Source organism: Schizosaccharomyces osmophilus, chromosome 1, assembly GCF_027921745.1.
Source record: "Schizosaccharomyces osmophilus chromosome 1, complete sequence".
NCBI lineage: Eukaryota > Fungi > Ascomycota > Schizosaccharomycetes > Schizosaccharomycetales > Schizosaccharomycetaceae > Schizosaccharomyces > Schizosaccharomyces osmophilus.
The window spans coordinates 3,634,760-3,660,309 of NC_079238.1; the positions used below are offsets into that span (position 1 = coordinate 3,634,760).

General features: G+C 39.5%; 12 protein-coding genes across 12 annotated transcripts; 4 read left to right on the forward strand and 8 right to left on the reverse strand.

Moving 5' to 3' along the window:
* Positions 1-120: 120 nt before the first annotated feature.
* ime4 (mRNA (N6-adenosine)-methyltransferase Ime4) lies at positions 121-1,356 on the reverse strand (the record flags this gene model as incomplete). Its single annotated transcript, XM_056180450.1, has 1 exon — positions 121-1,356. One exon carries the CDS (start codon positions 1,354-1,356, stop codon positions 121-123), a length of 1,236 nt encoding a protein of 411 aa, XP_056035148.1.
* An 829-nt stretch (positions 1,357-2,185) lies between these two features.
* ppk8 (serine/threonine protein kinase Ppk8) lies at positions 2,186-3,911 on the forward strand (the record flags this gene model as incomplete). Its single annotated transcript, XM_056180451.1, has 3 exons — positions 2,186-3,504; positions 3,553-3,624; positions 3,665-3,911. 3 exons carry the CDS (start codon positions 2,186-2,188, stop codon positions 3,909-3,911), a joined length of 1,638 nt encoding a protein of 545 aa, XP_056034943.1.
* Positions 3,912-3,967: 56 nt separating this feature from the next.
* Positions 3,968-5,471, reverse strand: nup45 (nucleoporin Nup45; the record flags this gene model as incomplete). The annotated part of the gene is made up of 6 exons (XM_056180452.1): positions 3,968-4,095; positions 4,142-4,433; positions 4,485-4,593; positions 4,647-4,733; positions 4,782-5,370; positions 5,420-5,471. The coding sequence occupies 6 exons, from the start codon at positions 5,469-5,471 to the stop codon at positions 3,968-3,970; spliced, it is 1,257 nt and encodes a 418-aa protein (XP_056034939.1).
* A 1,107-nt stretch (positions 5,472-6,578) lies between these two features.
* Positions 6,579-7,800, forward strand: iss1 (mRNA cleavage and polyadenylation specificity factor complex subunit Iss1; the record flags this gene model as incomplete). The annotated part of the gene is made up of 3 exons (XM_056180453.1): positions 6,579-6,722; positions 6,775-6,827; positions 6,909-7,800. 3 exons carry the CDS (start codon positions 6,579-6,581, stop codon positions 7,798-7,800), a joined length of 1,089 nt encoding a protein of 362 aa, XP_056037201.1.
* Positions 7,801-8,098: 298 nt separating this feature from the next.
* Positions 8,099-8,512, reverse strand: SOMG_01661 (SOCG_02034-like, conserved protein; the record flags this gene model as incomplete). The annotated part of the gene is made up of 1 exon (XM_056180454.1): positions 8,099-8,512. One exon carries the CDS (start codon positions 8,510-8,512, stop codon positions 8,099-8,101), a length of 414 nt encoding a protein of 137 aa, XP_056036737.1.
* Positions 8,513-9,453: 941 nt separating this feature from the next.
* On the reverse strand, positions 9,454-9,945 carry sss1 (translocon gamma subunit Sss1; the record flags this gene model as incomplete). Its single annotated transcript, XM_056180455.1, has 3 exons — positions 9,454-9,466; positions 9,644-9,746; positions 9,849-9,945. The coding sequence occupies 3 exons, from the start codon at positions 9,943-9,945 to the stop codon at positions 9,454-9,456; spliced, it is 213 nt and encodes a 70-aa protein (XP_056037199.1).
* Positions 9,946-10,652: 707 nt separating this feature from the next.
* On the reverse strand, positions 10,653-12,968 carry SOMG_01663 (RNA-binding protein; the record flags this gene model as incomplete). Its single annotated transcript, XM_056180456.1, has 1 exon — positions 10,653-12,968. One exon carries the CDS (start codon positions 12,966-12,968, stop codon positions 10,653-10,655), a length of 2,316 nt encoding a protein of 771 aa, XP_056037200.1.
* A 1,620-nt stretch (positions 12,969-14,588) lies between these two features.
* SOMG_01664 (Rab GAP) lies at positions 14,589-16,895 on the forward strand (the record flags this gene model as incomplete). The annotated part of the gene is made up of 1 exon (XM_056180457.1): positions 14,589-16,895. One exon carries the CDS (start codon positions 14,589-14,591, stop codon positions 16,893-16,895), a length of 2,307 nt encoding a protein of 768 aa, XP_056037197.1.
* Positions 16,896-18,008: 1,113 nt separating this feature from the next.
* On the forward strand, positions 18,009-19,895 carry ppk14 (serine/threonine protein kinase Ppk14; the record flags this gene model as incomplete). The annotated part of the gene is made up of 1 exon (XM_056180458.1): positions 18,009-19,895. One exon carries the CDS (start codon positions 18,009-18,011, stop codon positions 19,893-19,895), a length of 1,887 nt encoding a protein of 628 aa, XP_056037198.1.
* A 332-nt stretch (positions 19,896-20,227) lies between these two features.
* trm12 (tRNA 4-demethylwyosine alpha-amino-alpha-carboxypropyltransferase Trm12) lies at positions 20,228-21,487 on the reverse strand (the record flags this gene model as incomplete). The annotated part of the gene is made up of 1 exon (XM_056180459.1): positions 20,228-21,487. One exon carries the CDS (start codon positions 21,485-21,487, stop codon positions 20,228-20,230), a length of 1,260 nt encoding a protein of 419 aa, XP_056037195.1.
* Positions 21,488-21,558: 71 nt separating this feature from the next.
* Positions 21,559-23,451, reverse strand: trm2 (tRNA (m5U54) methyltransferase Trm2; the record flags this gene model as incomplete). The annotated part of the gene is made up of 5 exons (XM_056180460.1): positions 21,559-21,582; positions 21,689-21,937; positions 21,986-22,823; positions 22,922-23,021; positions 23,136-23,451. 5 exons carry the CDS (start codon positions 23,449-23,451, stop codon positions 21,559-21,561), a joined length of 1,527 nt encoding a protein of 508 aa, XP_056037196.1.
* Positions 23,452-23,979: 528 nt separating this feature from the next.
* On the reverse strand, positions 23,980-25,530 carry cbp1 (CENP-B-like protein; the record flags this gene model as incomplete). The annotated part of the gene is made up of 1 exon (XM_056180461.1): positions 23,980-25,530. One exon carries the CDS (start codon positions 25,528-25,530, stop codon positions 23,980-23,982), a length of 1,551 nt encoding a protein of 516 aa, XP_056037193.1.
* Between the last annotated feature and the right edge of the window lie 20 nt (positions 25,531-25,550).

Genomic DNA, 25,550 nt, shown 5'->3' on the forward strand with positions numbered 1-25,550 from the left:
CGTCATATTTGGAAAACCGGTGATTTTAAAGCATAAATTATTATAAAAGGTGAAATACATTTATATACATAGTAGTAATTGCCATCTCATTCTGTTGATGGTAATCCGTACTACAAGTTGCTATGGCTCATCGTCCCTTTCATTGCATTTCCAATACACACTGTTCATAAAATATAAAGGCTGTTGACCCCAGGTTATCCAATTTTTCAAAAGACACCTGCCAAAGACTTCCAAGCCTATGGGATCACATTGTAACCACTCTTTCAGGAATGGGTGTAAAGAAGGTTTTCTAGAATGGTAATCAGGAACACTAACGAGGGTGTAATTTTCTTGTATTCTTTTACAATGCTTTTGCAAATAGTCTGGCGTAGCTCCTATAATTAATTGTTCCCATGGCTTACGCATTTTTGAATGAATGTCAAACAAGGGGTCACCATGCATAGTTATTTTTAACCAAATCCATGTCGCAACATAGCACATATTCCAGGAAGGAAGCAAATCGTTTTTAATAAAGTCGATGTACTTTTTCTTATTCGTACACCAGACGGCCACGATACCCTCTTTTTTTAGTAGATGTTTGATGGGGATATCTCTCAAGTATCCCAAGTGCCTATTTACAGGATATGTGTTTCTTCTAGCGACTGACCGATTTGGCCAAGGGGGATCAAGGACAACTGCGTCTAACTTCATGTCTTCCAGCGCTTCTAGCAGCACGTTGGAAGTTTTTTCAACATCACCCATTATAAAAGAAGCCCCGGGAGGAACGTAAAAAATCGACCACTCAGGCACTGATTGATCTTCGTTCACAATCGTCTTGACACCGTTTAATTTTAATCGAACTATATGGCTGCTCCGATTGCAAAGAAACTGTTGATATAGATCTTCAAGACCATACTCTTGTACACTTGAATCTTGAAGTGTTATGATGGATAACACAGGCGGGATTTGCTTCAAAATATAAATCATAGAACGATATTGTCCTGTAAGCTCTTCTTTTGTCCGAAAGTCCATCACTAAATGGCTTCTCCTGTAGGGGGAAGCTTCCGGGATGTGTGTTACAGATGAAGAAATTTCATTATCAACCTTTCGGTGCTTGGTGACCAATTCTCTTTCACCAAGCTTATTTGAGGATTTTTTGATCCAAGTACAAATCTGTACAAGAGCATCCAGAGTTTGCAATACCAACGGATCTGCTTCTTCTGATGACCCAACATGTTCCTTTTCAGGCAACGGGTATGGTTTCATAGTAGGCTTACTGGTTATAAACTCAAGAGAAGGTTCAAATCGGATAGAAGCTGGCGAATCTAAAAGTACGCATCGTTCATCTTGGTATAGAACAGGACAGTCAATTCCCATTTTTTTTCACAACAGCGTTCATTATAAGTAAATATCAGCTTGCCTTGTAATAGAATAACAATTCCTTTACAGCAGGATAATTTACCCAAAACTTGCAGAAACTGGCAAGAAATATAGAATCACACAAAGTATTGTTCCTTCGCACCCAAACTTAAAAGATCATTAGAAGTAAAAGTGTTCTATAGTCACCACCGACGAAGCCAAACAATGAACAATTGGATTTTACCGATTATTAAGAGAAGAAAAATTCTTGAACTGGGTTTGCTGGACTTTTCTGTTTATCTTTTTACTCGTTTCAATGCCTCGTTAAAGATTCATAAAGAGGTAATGTCAATCCCCTCAGAAATCGCTACTTTTCATAGTAAGCAAAGATCGTCATTCGTACGAGTTTGATATTCTCTTAGCTTACAATATCGTAAATCCTTTAAAACTGTCTTCTCAGCATAACAAATGGGAGAAGCTACCTCAGCAAATTCCATTTTTCTTTGACGAAGTGATGATTTTAAGCGATTTATTTCTTAATTAATATTTTTTTATTCATTTTCATTATTATAAAAGCGTAAAAGCTCGAATTGAGGCATTTAATTTCCCTTAAATAATAGAAAAAGCAGTTTCCGCTTCTGCCCTGGTACTCTTCCATTTCCCTTTGCAATTTTTTGAGTTAGTTTACAGGCATACCATTTCTCTTCTTCTAATTCTTTCTTTAATCTGAATTTCGGTTCAATCACTTTGTTGCTTAAGCATTCTATTTTCCTTGGCTTAATTATTGAAATTTTGTGCATCTATTTGTTAGTCCATATATACATTTTTGTTTGCATCTTCTTGCTATATGAATCTTGACATGACCTTGGCTACCGAAAATAAAACAGAACAAACCTTTAATTTCGTGAAGGAAAAGCGTAATTCGAAGTCAGATTTGGAGAACGAACCCGTTGTTCAAACGGTATCATTATCCTCCGGAAGGACGTTTGGCCATTCTCAAAACTCGATTCCGAATTGTCAACTTGTCCAAGAAGATTCTCTGTATTGCCATGCTTATGGTATAAATTCCCCCCGTGATCATTTATCATTTCCCATGGACGATGATAGTCATACCAGTAGAGACTTGGATGTTAAGCTCTCCCTGCTAAATCTCGAGCAGGATCATCCAATATCCTCTGATAATTTATCACACATTGATTCGAATCCGGAGCTTTCTAGTTCATCTAGCTTTAGCGACGATAATGAGGAGTCCTCTCCCAGTCGATGTTCTAGCCGGGTTCCTCGCAATTCCACGGAATTGTGTATGATGAACAATAATCGAATGAATCCTTACAGTCGTATTTATCGTCGTATAGCACCATCGGATCCCAAACATATTCCTCCTCAATTTCACTTTAAAAAGCCTTCCAAAAAATTCTACAATAATATTTATTCCAAGATGAAACTAAAAATGTCCGTTTTTCCCAATATCAAAAGCGAAGTATTGTCTTCAAAGAAAGAAACCTTACCCCCAAATTCAAGCGGGCAGGTAAGTTGTTATAATCATTCCTCCGATTTGCGTCGCCTTTGTCATTTTCGTACTGTTGGAACAAAATACAAACTGGTGAATAGGGTAAAGCCAAATCACAAAAAAAGCATCGTCCTCGCAAAGTATGGAAGAATTGGAAAGTTTGTTGGAGAAGGAGCCAGCGGTTATGTGCGTCTGATACAAGAATCCGATGGCTCTTGTAGTCATGTGGCCAAAGTGTTTCGACCGCCTATTGACAAAAGGTTTTTACGCCGCTATGTTCGCTTTTTTATCGCAGAGTACTCGATAGCTTCTACCCTTCATCATCCCAATATAGTAAAGGTTTACGATATTATTTATGCGAAACATACTATTATCCAAGTTTTAGAATACACTCCTCTCGATTTATTTTCTTTTGTTGTTAATGGCCATTGTTTTCCAGAAAAAGCGGATCAACTATTTTATCAGTTACTGCATGGCATTGAATATATGCATTCGGTTGGATTAGCACACAGAGATGTGAAGCTGGATAATTTGATGTTGGATAAAGAACTAAACTTAAAGATTATTGATTTTGGCACTGCTTTTGTTTTCCATTACCCTTTCGAATCTACTATGCTTAAAGCAGAGGGATTAGTTGGGTCGAAACCATATGTTGCGTAAGTGATTGTAATTTTTAAATAACGAGTTTGTCTAACAATTTTTAGTCCAGAGGTTTTAAGTGGTAAACCATATGATCCCCGTGCAATCGATGCCTGGTCGTGCGCAGTGGTCTACTGGTAAGTGGATTTTTTACGACTTCTTTACTAACATTTCAAGTTGCATAGCCTTAAAGAAATTCCCTTGGAGAGCTCCAAATGAATCCAATAAAAGATTCAAAACATTCTTGGCCCAAATGAAAGATCCAACGCTTGAGATTGAGCTGATTAATTCATTACCAGAAAAATCAAGGATTGCTATAAAAGGCATGCTGGATCCTGATGCTGAAAAAAGATGGGATATTGGCAAAGTTTTAAGTACTTCTTGGATGAAAGACGCGGCTCTAAGTCTCAATCAATCTAATTAAGATAAACCATTATTATTTCCTTTCTAATAATATTTATTATGAAGGTCAGCCTTCATTTAACTGAGAAACATCGGTGCTGTAGAGTTATTCACTTGTAGTCTCTTGACTTCATCATGTACTTGTGCAAAGCGATTGCTTAAAACCATGAAAAGTTTGTGCTCTTCTTTTATGGTTCGAAGTAAAGCTATCAGGTTAATAAATCTCACTTCGGCAACGATAATAAAACATACCATCAGGGCTATTATTTTGAGGGGTGGTCTCAACCTGTTCCAAATGCTGTTCAAGTTCAGCAATAGTGGAAGCATATAATTGAGTGCGCTTGTCAGCATCGCCAACGAATTCTTCGAAATAAGACATCAAAGGATCATTAGAAGTATAAGGGTATATAGCACCGGGAGTTTTGAAAAGATCCAATATACGAGAGCTAATTCGTGCATTCGTAGTGTCTTTATCAACAAGCTTTTTTGTTAACTCCATTTCATCAGAATCAATAAGTAGAGCAGTAGATACGGACGATAAGCGCTAAAAAGACGGTTAGTTGACGGCCGTAGGGTCATGAGTAAAGAAACATACACGCTCTACTTCGGCTACATCTAAAGGAACAGAATTAACTAATTCGGTGACATCTGAGGACTTTGTCTGCAGCTCTTCAGCAAGCTGGATCTGTGTGAAAATCTCTTTGCTAGTTTAAATGGTTAGATCATTATATTCAAATAAAGGTTCATAAAAGCATACTCCATGTCGTCGAGGTATTTCTGAACATTTGCATCAAGGCTCGAATAGCGAGTTGTGGGATGAATGGAAGGAGTAGAGAGAGATTGCCTATATGTGTTAGCTTGGGGTGTGTGTAAAAAAAGGAAATGAGCTTACGCATTTGGTTGTTGGTTATTTGTAGATCCAAAGAGAGAAGTTGTTGGTTTTTGAAGACTTTGTCCAAAAAGTCCACTTTGTTGAGCAGGTTTTTGACCAAACAGACCACCGCTTGGTTGTGCCGGGGGTTGTGTCTGTCCCAATAACCCAGCGCCTGGAGTAGTAGAAGGTTGTGTTTGTCCGAACAAACCTGTGGAGGGTTGGTTCGTAGTCGAGGATGGTTGAGCTTGTCCAAAAAGACCTGTACCAGAGGATTGGGGCTGCGAAGAGCCAAACAAACCTGTGGATCCAGTAGCAGGCGGCTTGTTACCAAATAAACCACTACCACCTAGTCCGCCTGTAGATGGTTGTTGTGATTGTCCAAATAAACCGCCACTAGGTGCTGTTCCCTGAGTACTCGGTGCAGGGGCAGCAGTTGTAGATTGTGAAAAAGGTCCTCCACTTGGTGGATTTGGAGCTCCTAAGGCTGGTTTTTGTTGTCCAAAAAGGCCGCCTCCAGCACCGCCGAATGTCGACTGTGAATTGGGGGCAGCAGTCGAGGAGGCAGGAGGTTGGGAGAAGAGATTGCCTCCAGCAGTAGAAGTATTTCCTAACAAGTTTATATTAGTTTTTTCAGAAGATGCATTCATATTCTATACCTTGGTTGCCTAAGCCGAAGCCTGTCGAAGCAGGCTTATTGAATCCAAACATAATGGAAGAAAGCGAGTGTTGAAAGCACGGTAAAAAGCTGTTAGATAATTATCGTAATCTGAAAAAGCCAAGAGTTAATTGTAAAGAAAGAAAGTGAAAAAGACAAAACACGTAGATTGGCAGTAAACAAATCGTCGTCCAGATTCAAAAAAAGCAGAATGTTTCTCCAAACACGTTCAAAAAAGAAACATACCTAATAACAGACTTAACCTCCTTTTTCCCAATAATGTTTTTAATTAAAAACGAACGTTTTTACGTTTGCTCTCAAGAGGAATGGAATCCTTTCCAGTAGCATTCATTAGTGAGGGAATGTTGGTTTGCTGTATTTCAGATACGCGACTTTCGTTATTATTTGTTATTATGTAAACAAACTGTTGAAAAGGAAAAGAAAAAAAAAGAAATTAAATGGAAGTAAAGAAAAGGGGGCGATGAGTTCGCATTAATGAGTTAACTGCAGTTAGAAACTGTCGTCCTGCTTCAATTTATATTTAAGGAATGAGAGATGGTATATCGTTGGGCTTCAAATGTTTGTAAACATAGGAAGCCTTTTATGAATTCGCAAGAAATTCACTTGATCCCATCTGTATTCTTAGACGTAAACACTTCATACTTTGCAATGAAACTAAAAAGAAAAGAGATCATTCTAGAATAGAAAACGGGGAAATTGCTACTATTTTGTATCTCGGCGTGTCCTTTTCATTTCGCCGCAAAACCAAAAACACACTGAGCAACATTCGTTCGCCCTCCTGTTAGCCACAGCTGGCAGATAGACACTTTTGTTTAGTATCGTTACAACTTGAACGGACTCATTCAGATGCTCCCATTCATCCACAATTCCTCATCTTCTTGTTTTTCATTGCACAAAATCTCAACATCAAATAGTAATATCCAACGGACAACACTAAATTGCTAAAACAGGAATGCTTAAGCCTCACTAATCGGGTTAAGGCATAAGTACACATTGCAACGAAATGGAGAGAGCCAGCGAAGCATAGGAAAAACGAGCATGCAGGGCCCTAGTGGAGGGTTCACGTAAAGAAGCAAATTCCTCCTCCATAGTACAGCAACAACTGGCAAAAGCATTGACCGGAATTCGCGAGTTTTACAATGTCAAACGCCGATCCACATGTAGAAGATGAAGAGGATGAATACCTATACGGTGAAACTATCGCGGAACGAAAAGAACAAGACACGCAGGACGCGCAAGCAGAGTCCTCTGCTGAGCCCATGAGCGAAGAAAGCGATGATTCTGTAAGGAGAAACAAAAAGAGTATGAAAGAAAATGTACTCATACTTTATTTAGGACATCGAGTTCATTATTGAAACGAAACCAGGAGAACGAGCTGAACCTCCAGGGTAAGTTGTGTTGCGTGCCCATTCATTGGGAATGGAGCTGGAGATTTTATTGAGGATTATGAACTAACGGATTGGTTTTAGTGGCACCTCTAGCATTTATGGAGTGGGTAAGCCTGGCCTGCGAAAGCCAGCGGAACGACCAACAGTCGAAGTCAAATCAATGGAGCCTCAAGAAACCTCTGCTGCAGCAGAGACTGCACAGCAAATAGACATTAATCCTACAGCAAAAATAGACGGAAAACCCATTTTTGAAGTAGACCTGGAGTCCTTTGAAGATAAGCCCTGGCGGAAACCTGGTGCTGACATCTCTGACTACTTCAATTATGGGTTTGACGAATTCACGTGGGCAGCATACTGTGCCAAACAAACAACTTTGCGTGATGATTTTAGCCCTCAAAAGTTTATGGCTAGTCTCATGGGAGGCCCTATGCCATCCGGTGATATGAATAATGCCCCAGACTTCCAAGCTATGATGTCTGGCTTCCCCCCCTTCATGCCAATGCCACCTCCTCCTATCGCTGCAGCTTCCCAAGACGAACTCAACTACTCACGTCCCCCTTTCCCCGTTCCCACTCCTACACCTCCTCTTGCCGGTAGTGTGGATTCTGCATCGCAAATGAATAGTGGTGCAAACACTCCTTCACATGGATACCATAGTTCCAATGGTATGCATCCTTCCAACTTACGAGAAAATGAAAGTCCTGCTCGTTCACCGAACCATTATGGCAGGCCTGAAAGTGGCCACGGTCCATATCAGCAAAGCTCTGCTAGCTATGGTGGCAATACCCCAAATACTATGCAACCGTCGTCTGGAGGTAATTATAACCCGACTAGAGGCTCTTATGGCGATCGCTCTCACAATAACAATTACTCCGGACCACCTAGACGGCGACAAATGTCTCCAGACAGATACGGTGGTTATTCTAGTTCTAGAGGAAATGGCGGCCGGTATCGTCGAAATCGCTACAACTGAGGAAAACCCCGAACTTTTTATTGAAACACAAAATTCATTTGGGAGGAACTTTGGGACGTAATAACAATGGTACATTGATCGCACATAGTAATGATTTTCTGGTTATTCAAAGTTTTTGATATCTATTTAATGCTACTACACAGTTTTATCCTTCTTTTTGGTTTGAGAACATGGCCATAAAATAAAGGCACATTTCATTTTCTTTCATTTATTTCTGTTATCTAAATTTTGTGTTTGGGATAACTTTAAAAAACGTTACTAAACATCGTAAAACAATCATGCAAATGGGGAAAACTTTTTAATAATCTTGCGTCTCGTCATCCAATTCATCTAGTACCTCATGGGCATGCTTTTTGGTACTTTCGGATGTATTGGGATTATGCAAAGTGGCTTTATAACCACCACGAACATTGCCAAGATTTTTGCCCCGGATAGACTCTTCTTGTGCGAAATCACCAGTATCGAGGGTATCTTCGTCTTCATATCCTTCGTCGCCCAAAACGTTCTCTACTCCATAGTCGTTTGCGTTTCCAGACGAGCGAGTAGCATAGCCAGATGTTCTTTCAGTTCCGAAATCTTCATCTTCAAGGCCAAGAGAACCTTCATCTATGTCATCTTCATTGTAAAGGTTTGAAACCCTGGGATCATCACGAGCGGACTTTCCGTAGAAACCACCGTAGCCAGAACTCTTCTTAGAAAATTGACCTGCCATAATAAAAACTTGATATCGTTATAAAAGCGACTCTTTAATAAGACAATCTTTGTATCATGGCCATTCGAAATGGCCGTTTATATATTTGGTTTTTTAGGGCACATTTCATTTTACATCACTTGAATTGATATTATGACAGAATTCGCAATTTGAAGACAAGTCATTTCATTTCTTACATTAACTACGTGTATAAGTGAGAAAACGACTCCCATTTCTTTACTTACGAATAGTCGTTCCCAGTCATTTTACGGTCATTCTACTATAAAACCATTGTGGCGATCGTGTAATTCAGATCCCAGACGTAAAGCAATCGAGCATGACGAGAAGGCAAAAAATATGCAACAATGAATCTTGAAAGCACGACTTTTTTCGTTTTCCAGAAAAGTCAGAAGAAAGTGCTTGCTCACAAAGCATTCGACAGCGACCAAATCTTGTTGCTATAGCTTGTATGAGATTTAGACATGAACAGAGCAAGCTCAAACATTAAAAGTATATAAAAATGATTGTCTATTGGACGTGAGTAAATGTTATTCCAACTCGGACACACTAAATGCTGGTGATTGGTATGCTGATGACGCTTACAAGCAAACTTGCTTCTAGAAAGTCAAAACAGCTACTTCAAGAAACAAGAATAGAAATTCATCCTTTTTTTTTTTTTACATGATATCGATTTTGTCGTACCACTGTTGGATGGTAAAAGAGGTGTTGCATCTAACATTCCTTTCTATATTGAAATCATTCACAATGGTCAAAGAAAAGCGTTTGAGATGAGGGAATCAAGTTTTAGATTTTAGATTTACTCATAAAGAAAATAGATAAGATATAATTAGCAAGATTTATGTCAATGTATTATGATCGAGCAATCATTCTATCGATTCATATATGAAAAACTCGTCGTCAAAGAATGGAAAATTCCTTTTTAAGGAACACGCATAAACATCTTAAGCACCACCACTAAATAAGACAACGTTAGAATACATAGGTCATGTTATCATAAACAGAAATTATTCTTGAAGCGTAACCACAAAACACCTATTCCACGGGGTTCTCTTTCCGTGCCAAGCAAATACGACCTTCATAGTTTTTGCAAGTTATAGTGGTTGCTGCATCAAACTCAATCCTTCTACTTACACAAGTACTTTGTTTATGGGAATATGAATCAACTTGATAATGTAACCAATGAATCCCATAAGCACAAAACCAGTAGCAACGGCTCTGGAGACACTAAAAAACTCTTTTCATCACGTTAGATACCGATAACAAAAAAGTACTCAAGAATGTAAACCATGCTTGCAACAGCTCCCTTGAACTGGATGTCAAAGCACATATCCATTACCTTTACGATCGGGCTTGACACAGCGCTTAACAAAAAGAGATCCCTCTTTATACAAGTCCTTAGGAGCCTGGATTAATTCTTCGAAATTCTCAGCCATCTTGTCTTTCGAATACAAATGCCCGTGGTTTATGTCTTGGTAGTGTAGCAGCAAGCAACCTTTGAGTCTCGAGAGAACCCACGCTCGTAGCATATCAGTAGATATCAATAAACCAAAATAACGAGATCTACAACGGCTTGAGCAAAACTTGTCAAATGTTTACAGTAAATAAAGTGTTGTAATTGCATTCAAGTTTTTTTTTTTATGCAACTCGTTTTGAAAGTTGATATCTCATTCATTAACTTGTTTGTTTTGTTGTGTGCCTAAATTTTCTTATGAGCTACAAGTGCAAATAAAAGCGCCAAAAAAGGTACATGAAGCTTGTGGAAAGTTGCTACATTCCAGCCAAAGAGCAAGACAGAGTTTGTATATTTTGAAATAAAAATATTATATTTAAAACAATTAAAAAATAAAAACAAAATTAGTAAGTGTTACAAAAAATTATTGAAGGATTTCTCATATCCTTCTTTCCAGCGATAGTAATTAAAACTTTAGTACAATTATGGTACTATTAATTGATGTCCAGGCCCAATATAAAATCAAAAAAAAAAAATACATACAGAAACCCTTTAGTATTTGATTCAATGAGTGGATGCATACATTGTACATCATCATCTCCATAAAAACGAAAACGACCCTCAAAACAGATGTCTCCGATTAAAATTAATTAACAAAGGAGAAATAAAAAAAATGAGCAATATCTTCCCTTAAGATTTAGCATATTCAGTAATTTTTCCAATTATATGACGCCCATGATTGGAAGCAGAAATTTTGGGCAATAGAGGAATTAGTAAGTGAACAATTTTCTCTCTCTCTTCATCATCCGAATGTATTAGGAAGCTTTGCATCACATAATTTGCATAGCTATCATTTAACAAGTCCTCAATTTTGGGATAAGACAAAAACTCATCCAATATCCATTTGCGGGTAGACGGGGAAGCAGTACGAATGCAGTCTTCAATAGCATTAGAGCTGAATTTTTGTAAAGACAATTCACAGATATGGCCTTGAAATTGTTGTGATATACCTGCATTGTATTGTTCGACGTTCATTTCTAAGATATGTTGAATTACATAATTTCCATAAGGATCCTGAACTAGGAATAAGGCATGGCTTATAATCTCTTCGACCAGTTGGTTCTTCATCAAGCCCTTCGTGGCATCTAAGCTACGTTGAAGAACGCAGCATCCATGTCTATGGGTTGCTAATTTGAAAACATGGCGTTTTATGGAAAAGAACAACAGCTCCAGTTTCTCAGGTAAAAATTTATCGATGCATTTTTGCAAAACGTGATTGCCATTTCCATCACAGGCTAGCTCTACCAAAAACGGCGTGAGGATTCGCATCAATATAGAGATTTGTTCATTTGAGGTAAGTTTATCAATAATGTTTTGCATAGCTCGAGTTCCATGTAAATCAGAACAAATACCAACCACGTCTTTTCCAATACCTTTTACCATTGCTAGTTTTTGCTCTCGGTAGGCATAAACGAAAAGCTTTTGGCACATATAGTTACCAAAGGGATCTTTCATGAGCTCCACGATAGAAGAGACAACTTCATTGTAAACCAAAGAAGCATTAGTTTTTGGATTCTCATCCAAAAGCTTTTGCAGATAGCGACAGCCGTGTTGGTCTTTGCAAATCAATGGAATTCGACCCAACATTTCGTCAAGGGAAGGAAATTCCATATTTTTTAGTTTATTCGAGGCATACTTTTTGTTCGTGCTCGATTTGTTATCCTCAGGCTTCTTTTGTTTTCCAGCTTGGCGAATTGGCTGTAGATTCTCATCTATAGGGGTGAAATCGCTTACGTTTCTAGGAACCGAGGGTTTCTTTATGCTGTTTTGGTATACAAACTTTTGTCCTGTCTCATAATGGCCAAGCTTTCCATCGTAACATGAGTCGGAAGCAGTTGTATTTATATTTGGACTTCGCTCATGAAGGGAGGGAACGTTTGGTTGCATGGGGAATTGAGGAAGAAACTGAGCGGTTTTATGATTCGGACAAGAGGGTAAAGGACATATGTTCGCTTTCGGTTCTGGATACATGGCAAGAGACTCAGAGGAGGAACAAAAACTGGGGGTGTGGACGGAGTCGGTCTCAACGGGAGAATCGGGGATGCTACGGGACAAAGACATGGGTGTTAGGGAAGTTTCAGAGCCATCTAGCGAAAAGGAAGGGGAAGTACTCATGTTCCGAAGCAAATGGTTGATGGGAGCAGAGTGTTGGCCTAACCTGGAATTATTCAGTAGAGTATTATTCAAAGGTTTTCTTTGAGAAAAGTATCGTTGAATATTTTGGTTGGAGGGAGTTCGGTGAGATGAAGCTGGGTTGAAAGGGGGCTCGTGGATGGATAGGGCTTGCAAACCGGAGGATAGAGGCCTTGAAGAAGAAGAAGAAGAAGCAGAAGAAGAGAGAGGATCAAGAAGTGGAGTATTGGATAAGGAGCGTTTTGGAGGGCTAAAGGAATGGGCAGAAGAAGCAGGATCGGGATGACGGGAAAGCACAGAAGCAGAGTGTCGTGGATGGGTGGAAGAGGGATCGTGCTTGAAAGAGGAATCTAAAGAAAGATCCAGGGCAGTTTGGTCGTGAGACAAGGAGTTTGTGCGGAGGGATTGAAACGACCAGCGGTTGGACAAAGAAGAAGAAGGATTTGAAGGATTTGAAGGATTGGAGGGAGAGGTGGTGTTGGAAGAATTGTAGACGGGAAGTTTGACTTGGTTGGATCGCCATGGATAATTCGAGGGGTGGGAGATTTTGTCGGCAAAAACAGAAGTAGGAGGGTGGGCGGATTGGGAAGGAAAGGAGAAAAAGCGAGAAGAAGAGTCATGGGAGGAAGGTTGTTGAGAGAAAGGAGGAGCGGTGGATGGAGAAGGTTGATGAGGAGAAAAGGAAGGATCCTCCCAAACAGGCAGATGGGTGGAAGAAGAGGGTTGAACGGAGGAACGTGGATTGAAATGAGAAGAGGGATCGGGGAGAGAAGGGGAGGCGTCTAGAAGATGTCTGTTGGATAGGTAAGCCATGGTGGGTAATAAACGACGCTAGAATTGGAAGAGAAGAGGGGAAATCAAAATAGAATCAAAACCAAAATTACAGTCAAAATTACAATTACAATCACAATCAAACGTTGGAAGTCTGCAAGCTAGAGGAAAAAAAGAAGCTTTGGAAGCGACAAGGACAAGAGGAGGAGGAGAAGGAGAAGGAGGAGGAAAGAAAAAGAAAAAGAAAGAGCAAAAGCAAAAGCAAAAAGATAGAAAGAAAAGGATAGACAAAAGAGAGAGAGAGAGAGAGAGGGAGAGAGAGGAAAAGAAAGGAAGAGAGAGAGAGAGGAAGAGGAAGAGGATAAAAAGAAAAAGACAGCAAGATAGGGAGTAGAAAGAGACCGATTGGTAGAAAAGGGAAAAGCAAATAAGAGCAAGATAAAAATAAGAGGATCAAGCAAGCAAAGGGAGTCGAGCTACAAATGTTGACTAATCTTCCAGGGATGGAAATAAGGTCAACGAGTGCGATATAGAAACACAACAACAAAAAAAAAAAAAAAAAAGAGAGAGAGAGAAAGAGAGAGAGAAAAAAAAAGGTATGTGAAAAACGCAGAAACAAAAGGGAAATTCGCTCAACAATATAAAAAACAGACGACTCTCGACTTCTCTCCTCATTTGTTAAAGTTCGTTTCTATACGTCGTAAACACTCATAAACCTTTTCTTTTGACCAATCGAACCCACCATCATATATCTCATCAAAGGAACCGATCCTTAAATGATGACACATGATAAATCATTGAACCTTCTTTCGAATTGTCGGGACACTCCGAATGAGCCTTTATTATGATCCTTAGAGGGTTCGTCGGAGGATTCGTCATTCGTTTCTCTGTTTGCCGATTATAACAAATACAAACGAATCTTTATGGCCGTGTTTTGTCGCGAGAGGGTCTCGGAAAAATGAGAAAGCCGGTCAGGTAGAGGATCACGAAGGGACAAGAAGGGACAGGAAGGGACACAGAGAGAGAGAGAGAGAGAGATAGAGGAATAGGTGCAAGCGCACAAAAAAAAATAACTTTTCTAATCCTCTTTTTTTTTTTTTCTTTCTCTCTCTCTCTCTCTCTCTGTGTCCCTTTGTGCTTCTTTATCGTCGTCTAGATTTGCCTTATTTTTCCCGTACCTTATGACTACTACTACCCTTTCCCCACTTCCCCTCACCTGGTTTAGCTGTTTCTCTATCGCTGCTTTATTCTATTCAATAGACTTTGCTAACTCTCGCTAAACCATGGCACTCTTTCAACCCTTCGAAGGCGTAGTGGTGTGTGTGTCTTGAACCTTCATCAGTAAGTTGCCTTCCACTGCGCTATCTTCTTGGCTCGACCCTCTTATCCCTCCTTATAGTTGTGTCTTATTCCTTTTCATAGTCTTTACCTTCTCTTCCCATTGCATTTGTTATTTTTCATTTGCAATTGCAATTGCATCCTCTTTTGGCTTTTTCTTTGATTTGAAAATGTCTTTACTTTTTCATTAACGCTTCCTCTTGACTTTTTGGAAGCTCGTTTTCCTTTTTTCCTTTTTTCCCTTTCTCGTCCTTGTTGCTTGAATCTCAGTTTCATTTTCATTTTCATTTTCAACTGCCATTGCCATTGTTTCATTCCCTCCCCATGACTCATGATCCACACCATTCTTCTCCTCTTCCTCCTCCTCCTCCTCCTCCAAAACACAAAACGAAATCCAATCCTACGACAACTAGACCCTCTTCTTCTTCTTCTTCTTCTTTTTCCCGTATGACCTCCTTTCCCATCTTTCCTTTCTTTCCCATTTCTCACTCTTCTCCTCCTCCTCCTCCTCCTCCTCGACGCCCTTCCCTTTCCTCCACCCATTCCTCCTCTTCTTCTTCTTCCTATTCCTCTGCTCCTCTCTTTGACCACCAATCCCCCGAGTTTCTTCATTCCATCCCAGGAAGCCTTCATCTTGCCTCCGATGCTTCCATCAAACGTCTCATTGATCGATTCGGTGCCCTCAGCCTTCTTCGCCAACTCGCCAAAGACGTCGCTGAACGTGACGCTTTTATTTCCAACGTCAAATTCCATTACGAGTCCCGTGAAGCCGTCTTTCGTGACCTTCTTCGTCAACATGGCTTAGACCCTGTCGTTGCCAATACCAAACTTGCAAAACAACGCTCCGTCCTTCCTCCTTCTTCCTCCTCCTCTTCCCATCCATCTACCGCTCCTGCTCCTGCTCCTGCTCCTGCTCCCACCACTTCCGTACCTCTTCTCTCTTCCCATTTGGACGAACCTCCTACTCCCCTTTTCGTCGATAAACCTTTTCTAAAATCCAAAATTTCCTCCGCCATCAATGAACCTTTCCTTCCCTCTTCTTCTTCCTCCTCCTCTTCTGCCTCCTCTCCTCCCCTTTCTCCCACCCTTCCCACAACTTCCTCTCCCCCGATTTCCCTTCCAAATATCACTGCCAACAATTCCTCCCATCATATTCCTTTTCACAAATCCTCCCCTTCGCCTTCTTCTTTTCCATCGCCTAAACCTTCCCACACCCTCGTGGCCTCTCCCACCCTCTCTTCCGCCTGCCCATCGATGGCCCGACTGAATCTCGATGATCCTTCCTGCTCTTTTTCCCACAGTGCCATCGAGGTATCTGACTCTTTGTCTCCCCTCGCTGATCCACCGTCCTCCATGCAGCCTTCCTCCGCTGCCAATCTCACGTTTCCTGGTTCAGTGGAGCTCGACAATTTAATTCCAAAACAAGACCTCCCTCCCACTTTAAGAAATGATTGGACTCCTCATACCATTGCCAAGTCCAATCAAACCTTCGACCAATTCGGTTTCGTAAGTAACCTTCCCAACTCGTCCTCCACCTCGTCCTCCGATCCATCTTCCAAAACCTTCAAGCCTCTTAGATCCTTGCCTTCGTCTCATGCCGCTTCGTCCCTAGCCTTGAACCTTGACTCCACCTCATCACCCTCCAAAACATCCTACCTGTCCAACGATTCTCAGGATGCTGCGCAGATGAAGCGCTGGGACGATTATGTTCAAAAATATTCTATCAAGTATGGCAAGTTTGATGAAAATAGCAACGAGTTGCTGGGAAAATGTAGTCTTGGGAAAACAAAACGTGGCTCGAAAAAAAGGTTTGAACGTTTTCGTCGCCTTGTCAAACAAGGTGTCCCCGTCCCCTATCGTCCCAAAGTCTGGTTAGAATGCTCTGGTGCTCGTCAGTTGCACGTTCCTGGCTACTACGATGAGCTACTTGCAAAATCCGATACTTCCGATCCTTCCAATCGAATCCAGATTGATCAGGATATAAAGCGGACCCTTGTTGGGAATGTCTTTTTTGGCGGAAACGGCCCGGGTGTCCCCAAACTTCGCCGTGTTTTACTCGCTTATAGCTTACATAATCCAGAAGTTGGATACTGCCAAGGAATGAATGTTATTGTGGCCTTTTTCTTGCTAATTTATGCATCAGAAGAAGATGTTTTTTACTTAGTCATGAGTCTCATTGAAAATTATCTCCCAAAAGATTACTTTACTGCCGATCTTTTAGGCTCAAGAGCCGACCAAATTGTTTTTAAAGAATATGTCAGTCTTCTGCTGCCTCAAATAAGCTCTCATCTGAAAAAACTAAAGGTGGATTTGGAAGCTGTTACGTTTCATTGGTTCCTTAGTTTGTATACGGATACGGTGGGTACCAAGCTTGGTTTTCGTATTCTAGATTTATTTTTTTGTGATGGATATCCTTGTTTGTTTCGTGTAGCGGTAGACATAATCTACACGCTAAAAGATAAAATACTGGCATGCAATACCCCGTTTGCCGTCTATTCCCTGTTATGTGATTTGAGGAGTTATCCCTTTGATTTAGACGCGTTTTTGAACAACGCGGCCGAAAAATGGAAGTATCAAATTCATGAGAAGGATTTGCAACGAAGGCATACAAGAGCTATGTCTTTACTTTAACGGGCGAAAGGCGAAAGAAAGAGTATGATGTTGAATTAAGATGGACTCGTGTGTTTCTTGTGGTTTCGTTTTCTTTCTGTTTGTTTCGTGTTTCTTCCCAAAATGCTGGTGGTTGATGGTTCCTTGGGTGTGTATATGTAACTATATATATTGTTTGTTTGACTCGGTTTGGTTTGATTTGATTTGATTTGATTTGACGAAAGGTAAATGCTCCGTCCTATTTGGGTCTGTTTGCTGATAATGATTCCTCTTGACGTGTTTTTCTATTTTGTTTGTCAATTTATATGTACATAATAAATAAAACGTTTATTTAATTTTGGGAATCCTTATTATTTACGAAAACTCATTAAATGGCCCTCTGAATGCTTCAAGCTGATAATGTACGGCACGCTGATAATTGCTACTTAATTTCCCGTGTATCTAAGCTTGAAGCTGTTATGTTTGGCATTTATCTAGAATGGGATTTTAAATGATAGCTTCGTCCCGTACGTTGAACCACAATTACTTTCCACCTTTCATATATGCTTTGTTTTGTTAGTTTGGTCTTTTCCATATGTGTGCAATCCACAATTGGAAAAAGGCAATCAGCATCCAATTTTAAACCTAGGCTCTCAAACCCTTTAGTTTATCCTTTATTAAATGCTGCGATTTATCATTGTAAATGGCTAATCAAGGAACTGCAATACAAACCTAGAACTTATCTTGATAATTTCATAAAGGAAACTCTCAATGAAATGAATGAAAATAACCAGCCAAGCAAATAAGGCACAGAAGACCTTTGAAAAGTAGATTTGCAAAAAAGAAATGAACTATGTACAACGAAAGCTTCCATTGTCTTTTGTTTCTTTTACTTTTTTGCTCTGTTTACTCATTACAGACGTAATGGTGGAACTTCGCTTCTTAAATAAAGTTATAGAAACGAAAATCATAGCTGGCATTCCTTGATAACGAAATATTGCGTAATCGGCTGTTCTCAAGCCACTCCAGGCTTCGTTGTCGGTTGCTCGTTTGTCGGAATACTCTCCTCTGTACCGTTTACCAAGTACAAGTGCTCAGGAAAGACTAACAGACTCGTCTCAATTGACAATTGTTTACTGACAATTTCAGTTTTGAATGAGCATTATGGATGTTAGGAGAGATGATGGAGAAACAAAAGTTGCATCCATGGGACAATTCACACCTGGAAAAGATGAAAATCAAGAACCGTCCAAGTCATCTTCCAGCTCGAAACCCTCCAAAATACGATCTTTTATGAGACTGTACTTTAAAGAAAACCGAAAATTTACATTTTCAAAGAAAAAAAATAAGGAATTGCGTCCCTCGAACCCTTCAGAAGCAGCGTTTCACTCGGATCAGCAAGCAGCATGTACAGAAGAGGACAAGGAGGATTCAAATAAAGAGGAAAATGGTAGCAGGGATGTTTTCTCCACCCCCACAGAAAGTACAGAACCAGCTTCAAGTGCAGCTTCATCGGTTTTGAATGGAGAAAACAAAGATGCCAATCCTTCGTTTGAAACCGTTGTGCAGAGTTCTACAGATCCATCATCGGCGCATACAACCGATGCACCAAACATGGATTCGGCAGGTCATGTGGGATCTACTGGCGTGGATTCTCTCTTTGTTAAAAAGCGGGACATAAAAAAATCATTCTTTAAGGGCGGAAAAAAGAAAAAAGATCCAAATGCGAGGTCTTTATTTAATCCTCGACGTACGAGCCAGTCCAATGGCTCAGAAAATCAACCCCAAAGTGCCAACGTAGATGGTATTAACCCAGCGGAGGAAGGGCGCAAAGTAGTGTCGGCAAAGAAAAAGTTCGGCTCTAATGCCAGAAAATACTCCTCAAACTCTGTGAAAATTGGTGATGTTGAAGTCGGGCCATCCAGCTTTGAAAAGGTTTTCTTGCTTGGGAAAGGTGATGTTGGTCGAGTTTATCTGGTTCGTGAGAAAAAGACTGCTCGTTTCTTTGCTATGAAAGTCTTGAGCAAGCAAGAAATGATTAAAAGGCACAAGATAAAACGGGCGTTTGCTGAACAAGAAATTTTGGCTACAAGTAACCACCCTTTCATTGTTACTCTCTATCATTCTTTTCAGTCCGAAGAGTACCTCTATTTATGTATGGAGTATTGTATGGGTGGTGAATTTTTTAGAGCCCTACAGCGTCGCCCAGGACGCTGCCTAGCCGAGCATGAGGCTAAATTTTACATCGCTGAAGTTACGGCTGCTCTGGAATACCTCCATCTTATGGGTTTTATCTACCGTGATTTAAAACCTGAAAATATTCTTTTGCATAAATCTGGTCATATCATGCTTTCCGACTTTGATCTTTCTAAACAGTCAGGTTCCATCGGCTCTCCAACTGTTATTCAAGCTCGTAATAGCAGTCCATCTGCGCAAAGTACTTACGCCTTGGATACCAAATCTTGTATTGCTAATTTCCGTACTAATTCTTTTGTTGGTACAGAGGAATACATTGCTCCTGAAGTTATCAAAGGTTGTGGCCATACAAGCGCCGTGGATTGGTGGACTTTGGGTATTCTATTTTATGAAATGCTTTATGCTACTACGCCTTTCAAAGGAAAAAATCGAAATATGACATTTTCAAATATCTTGCATCGTGATGTTGTATTCCCGGAGTATTCTAATGCTCCTTCCATCTCTAGCTTGTGTAAGTCCCTTATTAGAAAGCTATTATTGAAAGATGAAAACGATCGTTTAGGTTCTCAAGCAGGTGCATCCGACGTGAAGTTACATCCATTTTTCAAAAATGTTCAGTGGGCTTTACTGCGTCACACTGAACCGCCGATTATACCTCGTCTTGCCCCTACAGATGAATTGGGCAATCCAAACATTGCTCATTTAAAAGAAAGCAAGAGTTTGGACATAACTTCCTCAGCTCAAAATTCTCAGACAGTTGAAGTTCCTCTATCTAATCTTAAAGACCAAGAAGACGATCCTTTTCTTTCGTTTAACTCAGTTACCGTACATCACGATTGGGACTAAAATGATCTTATATGCATTTCTCTCTTTTAAGTTTATTTTCCAGTGTATCTGTCTTGTTCCTTCTTGACAATGTCTTTATTCATTTTCCTATATTTAATGAAAAATGTAATGTTTATAATTATTAGCTAGCCCTTCATTTTTGCTTCATTCTTTATCTCTTTACCTAGAAATAAAAAAATCTACATTTATCTTTGACTACCATTATTATGGATACTCTAGATCCCAATAAGTACAAATTCCTTGTAACATTAGTAGGTTTCATCCCTATTACCTTCTCGGATACACAAAAATTCAATTTTTATAACCAATTACCCAAAAAAATGCCTATGGTACTAAATTATCCGTATATCATATACAACATGCCAAACTCGCGGCGAAAACGATTTCACCCGATTAACTTGATAAGTAGTTTGCATTTTCAGTTTGTTTTTAAACTCCTCGTTTATTTCCTTACCATATCTTTCAATACGATCCTCCATTACGTTTTCATGTACATGAATAAAAGATCCAGGTTCTCGCTTAACAATTGAGGCGCTCAAGTTCCACGCATCTCTACTAGAAGGAAGCATTCCAAGATTGACGTGTTTAGCCGACGTGTCTAAAGAACCTAAACGTGCATGCGCGTATTCATTGCTCTCATGGAATACTACAAGTTGATGAGATCCCATTCTAAAGTTGTAATCCTCGTTATGCCGAACGACGCAGACAGACCAATTGTTAACAATAGCAGCTCGTCGTAAAGCTTCGATGCTCCACGGATTAATTTCCCAACAAACAACACTTTTGGCTTTTCCTTTGACATATGAAAAAGAAAAATATCCAATGCCAGCGTATAAATCGGCAATAACCTCATTATGAATATTTTCAAAGTTTAAGACTCTGGCTTTTTCAATCGAGTTTCCACGAGAAAACATTGTATAAAGAGGTGCCCATGTTTGATAGATTCCATTCTGTCTGCAATGAACCCAAAACGCGTTTTCAAAATCTTCGGTGCTAGGTTCTCCCCACACTGGTTTACCAAAATTACCATAAAGAGGTCGCAAAGCCAATGGCCTTCTCATAATATCATTTATGGGAATCGGCTCATTTAATGCGATATGCGTTACTTTCCACTCCTCTGCAAAAATCGAAAAAAGCTTATTAACTACCTCCGTATTCCTGTATTGCTGAAAGAACGCAAACCATTCCTTCGTAGAGAAGCTACTTGAAGATAAAAGAGCCATTGGGGGATATATAACGAACCTCGTAGGAACAATGAATTGTTCTGCCGCTACTCGTTTTCCAATTGCTCCAGCTACACAAGCCAAGACGCGTTCTTGTAAGGAATTCCTTTCCATACCCGTTCGCAACGACGCATTATGAATAATTTGGAGATCACAGCAGTCAATTATTTCTTTCGGTAAATTATTTTCCTCATAAGAAGTGGGTATGAGTACATATTTGTCTAAAGGAACATCGCCTGTCTGATTTACCAAATAAGCGGCTATTTTTGAGCCTGAGACGATCCCAATTGATTTAAGAAAACAATTATGACTTTGTAAATAGTCTTTCCATTGTTTTGCTTTTGATTTAGGGACCAAAAGGGAAATCATGAACTGAAAGCTCAGAAGGGAGGTAAAAGGAAGGATCGCGGAGATCAATGATTTTAATTTGGATTACTAACTCAATAGTTGAGTTTTGTCAAAGTCTATCAAAATGTTAGCTGTATAAAAAATTACTTTTTTTTTTTTCATTAATCGTGAACGACTGTAAAGAAAAATAGGATCATTGTAGACATTGTCAAACTGACTTACCAAAATGCTTTCGACATGATGGGATTGTGGGAACAAATCAAAACCACGAATTTCGTCGATTTTATAGTTTTTACCAAGTTCATGATGCAGGATATACCCGACATCTCGAGCTTGGGTATGAACGTTACAGGAAATGTAAACAGCACGGGATGGTCCATACTCTAACAATTGGTTCAAAAAAACTTGGTCACACCCCTTTCTAGGAGGATCAATTACCATCGCAGTCTCCGCAGAGGGCGTTTTAATGCTCTGAAATCAGTTAGTGAGTCTGCTTTCGCATTCTGGATAAACACTTACTGAAAATATCTTTTCTGCTTCTCCAACAATGAAGTTTGTATTAGAAACGTTATTTCGCTGAGCATTTTCCTTTGCATAATGTACACTGTCAGCAGAAATTTCAACACCGATTACAGATTCAAATCCTTCCGAGCAAGCGATACTAAACAATCCTGATCCACAGTAAGCATCAACAAAGTACTTCGGCTTTTGAAAGTTTTCATGTTTGAAGGGATTCAGCAACTGTTTTCTAACATAACCAGTAAAGTCAGGCAAAATTGAGTTATTATTTTGAAAAAATGCACCTGCTGGGAACACGAACTTGAAATCTCCAAATGACTCAGTAACAATAGCTTTGTGGTCAGTGATGACCGAATGTTCCCCATTGCTGTTCATGGAATCACGCATGAGAATTGTGGCTCCTCGCTTGTATGTAGATGCACGATCTTGTACCTCGCCAATTATCTTTGGATATGATTCATTTATTTGCTTCGTAGCTATTGGACACTCTTCAATATCCAATACTCGTCTTCTACCTTTCTCTTGAAAACCAATGGTCAATGGTCCACTCGTACCGCCTTTAGGAACGTCAAAATGAGGAGTGATTTTAGTTCTGTAGTTATACTCCAAAGGGCTTCCTATCGTATTTTCAACCTGTGGAAGCTTTGAAGGGTCCAACTTTGAAAAATACCGAAAGGCCTTTTCGATTACCTTTTTCTTCTGCTCAAGTTGCTTCTCATAGGGAAGCATTTGGTATTGACAACCTCCGCATTTTCCAAAATATTTACATCCAATTAGGGAGTCATCTCTATCTTTGGAAGGTGTTAACACTCCTAGAAAATCAGCCAGAGCATATGTACTATTTAATGTTAGTCAAGACAAAGAAGATGAGACTAAAAAAGTATAAAATGAATAATTCCTTAACCTACTTGCTAAGTTATTCAATCTTGTACTTACTCTGCTAAAAAGTGCAATTTAGCTTTCACTTTATCTCCGGGTAGTGAAAAGGGTACAACGACAGCGTAACGACCGTCCAAAACTAAGCCAATTCCATCTCCTATATGAGTTGTTAGTATGCTCTGGGTTCGATATCTAAAGGCTAGCGTTTGCGGCATGACATCCTTGCTTGAAGTCTCAAGATGATACGCTTAAACGAGACTTTTTTACCTACCTGAGGAACTCAAATACACTATATCTACTTCTATTTCTTGAAATCTTTCAAAGGGTATATTCGCCAAAGGTTGATGCTCCAAGAGATTCTCAATGTCTAATTGCAATACATGGCCAGCACTTCCTTCTACGACAGGCTTTTTAGCACGTCTTTTTGAAAGTTTTCTTGCTCTTTTGTTAGAAATTTCTGGCACTTGCAACGGCCGATTTAATTCAGTAGTCATATGGTATGAAGTTGATGTTGAAAATGAGGAGCGCAAAAATTTGGTAAAAAGAAGTTTAGGAAAGTGACCTCTTTGAAACACTGAAACTATCATTAAAGACTTATTTGTTAAAAATCAAAAAAAAGTCCATTTAAAGAGTTATGGCAGCGCAGCTCAGTAGCTTGTAGAGTATATGTATCGTAATGCAAACGAAAAGCCTTTTGCTATCCTGCAGTGAAATAATACTTAATCTTCAATATTTCCACAGAAAGATGGTATCTTGAACTCATTGAAATTTAAGAAAATACGATAGAAAGCTACGTATGCTTGAGTTCTTTAAGATTTTTTGTAAAATGAATTTGATCATATTTCTCCTTCTCTTGTTTTGAATCTGTACATCTTACTTCAACCTCTTCAGTGATGCTCTTTTCTTCTTAATTTCTCTTTTTTATTATGACTGCAAAAATTAGACAAAATATGTTAGAACACATATGCTTATTTCTAATTATACAACTGATCGTAAATTCTATGATATTGCAATAATTTACGAATACACATAAATATATTTAAGTAGATTTTCGTGACGTTCGATGTTAGAGCTTCATCATCGGGGGAATGACAGCTCAAGTGAATTGCCTTTATTTACTTTAGTAGCCTAGTTTGCCAGTCTTCAAGGGTGTTTTGGTAACGGAGAAGAGTCATGATAAAAGAAGGGTCACCTCCTTCACGCTGAGCTTCGAAATTAATCAAATAGTCTAATGCTTCATATGTACCATTCAAAGTTGTTTGTAGATGAGGCTCATCTTCTTCATCGGTTTCATGATCTCGATCGGGTAAGAATTGAGAAGCTACATAGGTCAGTACATCATCTCCAACTTCTTGAGGTCGTTCCTCAACGGGATCGATAAAGCTATGAATATTTTCTGCCGAACGGGTATCGAAACGAGCAACGGAGTTTTGAATTTCACCCACTACTTCGGCAGGGTAAGATAGTTCGGGTTCAACAGCATAAAAGTCTCTCAAAACACTGCTTTGACAAAAGCTACTATAAATAGATTCAGGCAAAATGTCAATCTCCCACGCTTTCGTCAGCCAGCGCATTGCATGAAGAACATTGACGGTCTTGTGTGGGTTTCTACCAAGCTCTATTTGAGCAAGCATGTAGCGAATCCAATACTTCCGATAAAATGCTTTTAAAGTAAACGTAATTCCATAATCAAAAGGATTGTAGCTCTTTTCCTGTTGCCCAGGAAGTATAATGACTGAAGTGTTTTTTAGATCTCGACTGGCGTTACGCAAATTTTGCAAAGCACAGACAACAGCAGTAGAACGTTCAAGCAAAAGTATTACTTTGCGGTTTTGCATTTGAGTATCGAACCACAAAAGCCATTCTTCAATCAATATCGTGGTCAAACAAGCACGACCATTGTACCTCCAATGAAAGTTTAATACTTCTGGTTTAATTGCTGCTGCACGGAAAGCTTTGGGGTTTTGGGAGTAACCAATAGCCCACATTGGAAGTTTTTTCGTGCCAGTGGCATTGGCACACAACAATGTGGTGATTCGAGCTTTGTCACGTTTCATTCCTTGTGCTTCCTCAACTGCATATATTTTGCTTGGTGTAAGCTTCCAGAAAAGTCCCATTTCACATAGTGCAAACACGTTTTCTGGTTCCGCCAAAGTAGTAATATCCGAGATTCTAGTAACCGTCTCAATCATGTTTCCGTGGAAAAGCAAATAAGGTTGTTCTTTATTGACATTGTTTTGAAATTGCTGGTGACGTCTCTTGAAGTTTTCTAACCATCCATTGCTGAATTCGGGGGTGGGTAAATCTTTGTATTCTGGAATCTTTTTCCATAACTTACTAGCCGTTTCTTTGATGGCTTCTCCTGTGACTACCTGGTTTTGACTCTGAGCTCTTTGCTGCCATTCAAACAGTAGTTTTTCCAGTATTGGATATTTAGCAGGTCGATTCCGTTTCACATCACCGTCTATGTCGTTCAAACTATCGAGATAACTGTATCGAGAAGATAATATTTGGGATACAGATGGCTGCGAAAGATCTTTGTCGAATCGATGCCTAAACCATGAAATTAGGTCTGATTGCGTTGGTTTATCCGAACTGTTAAAGAAATAGTTTCGAAGTTCCTTTTTTTCTTTTTCTGTAATTGCTCTTCTTCTAACTGGTGCCATAATTACTTTCGGGATTATTA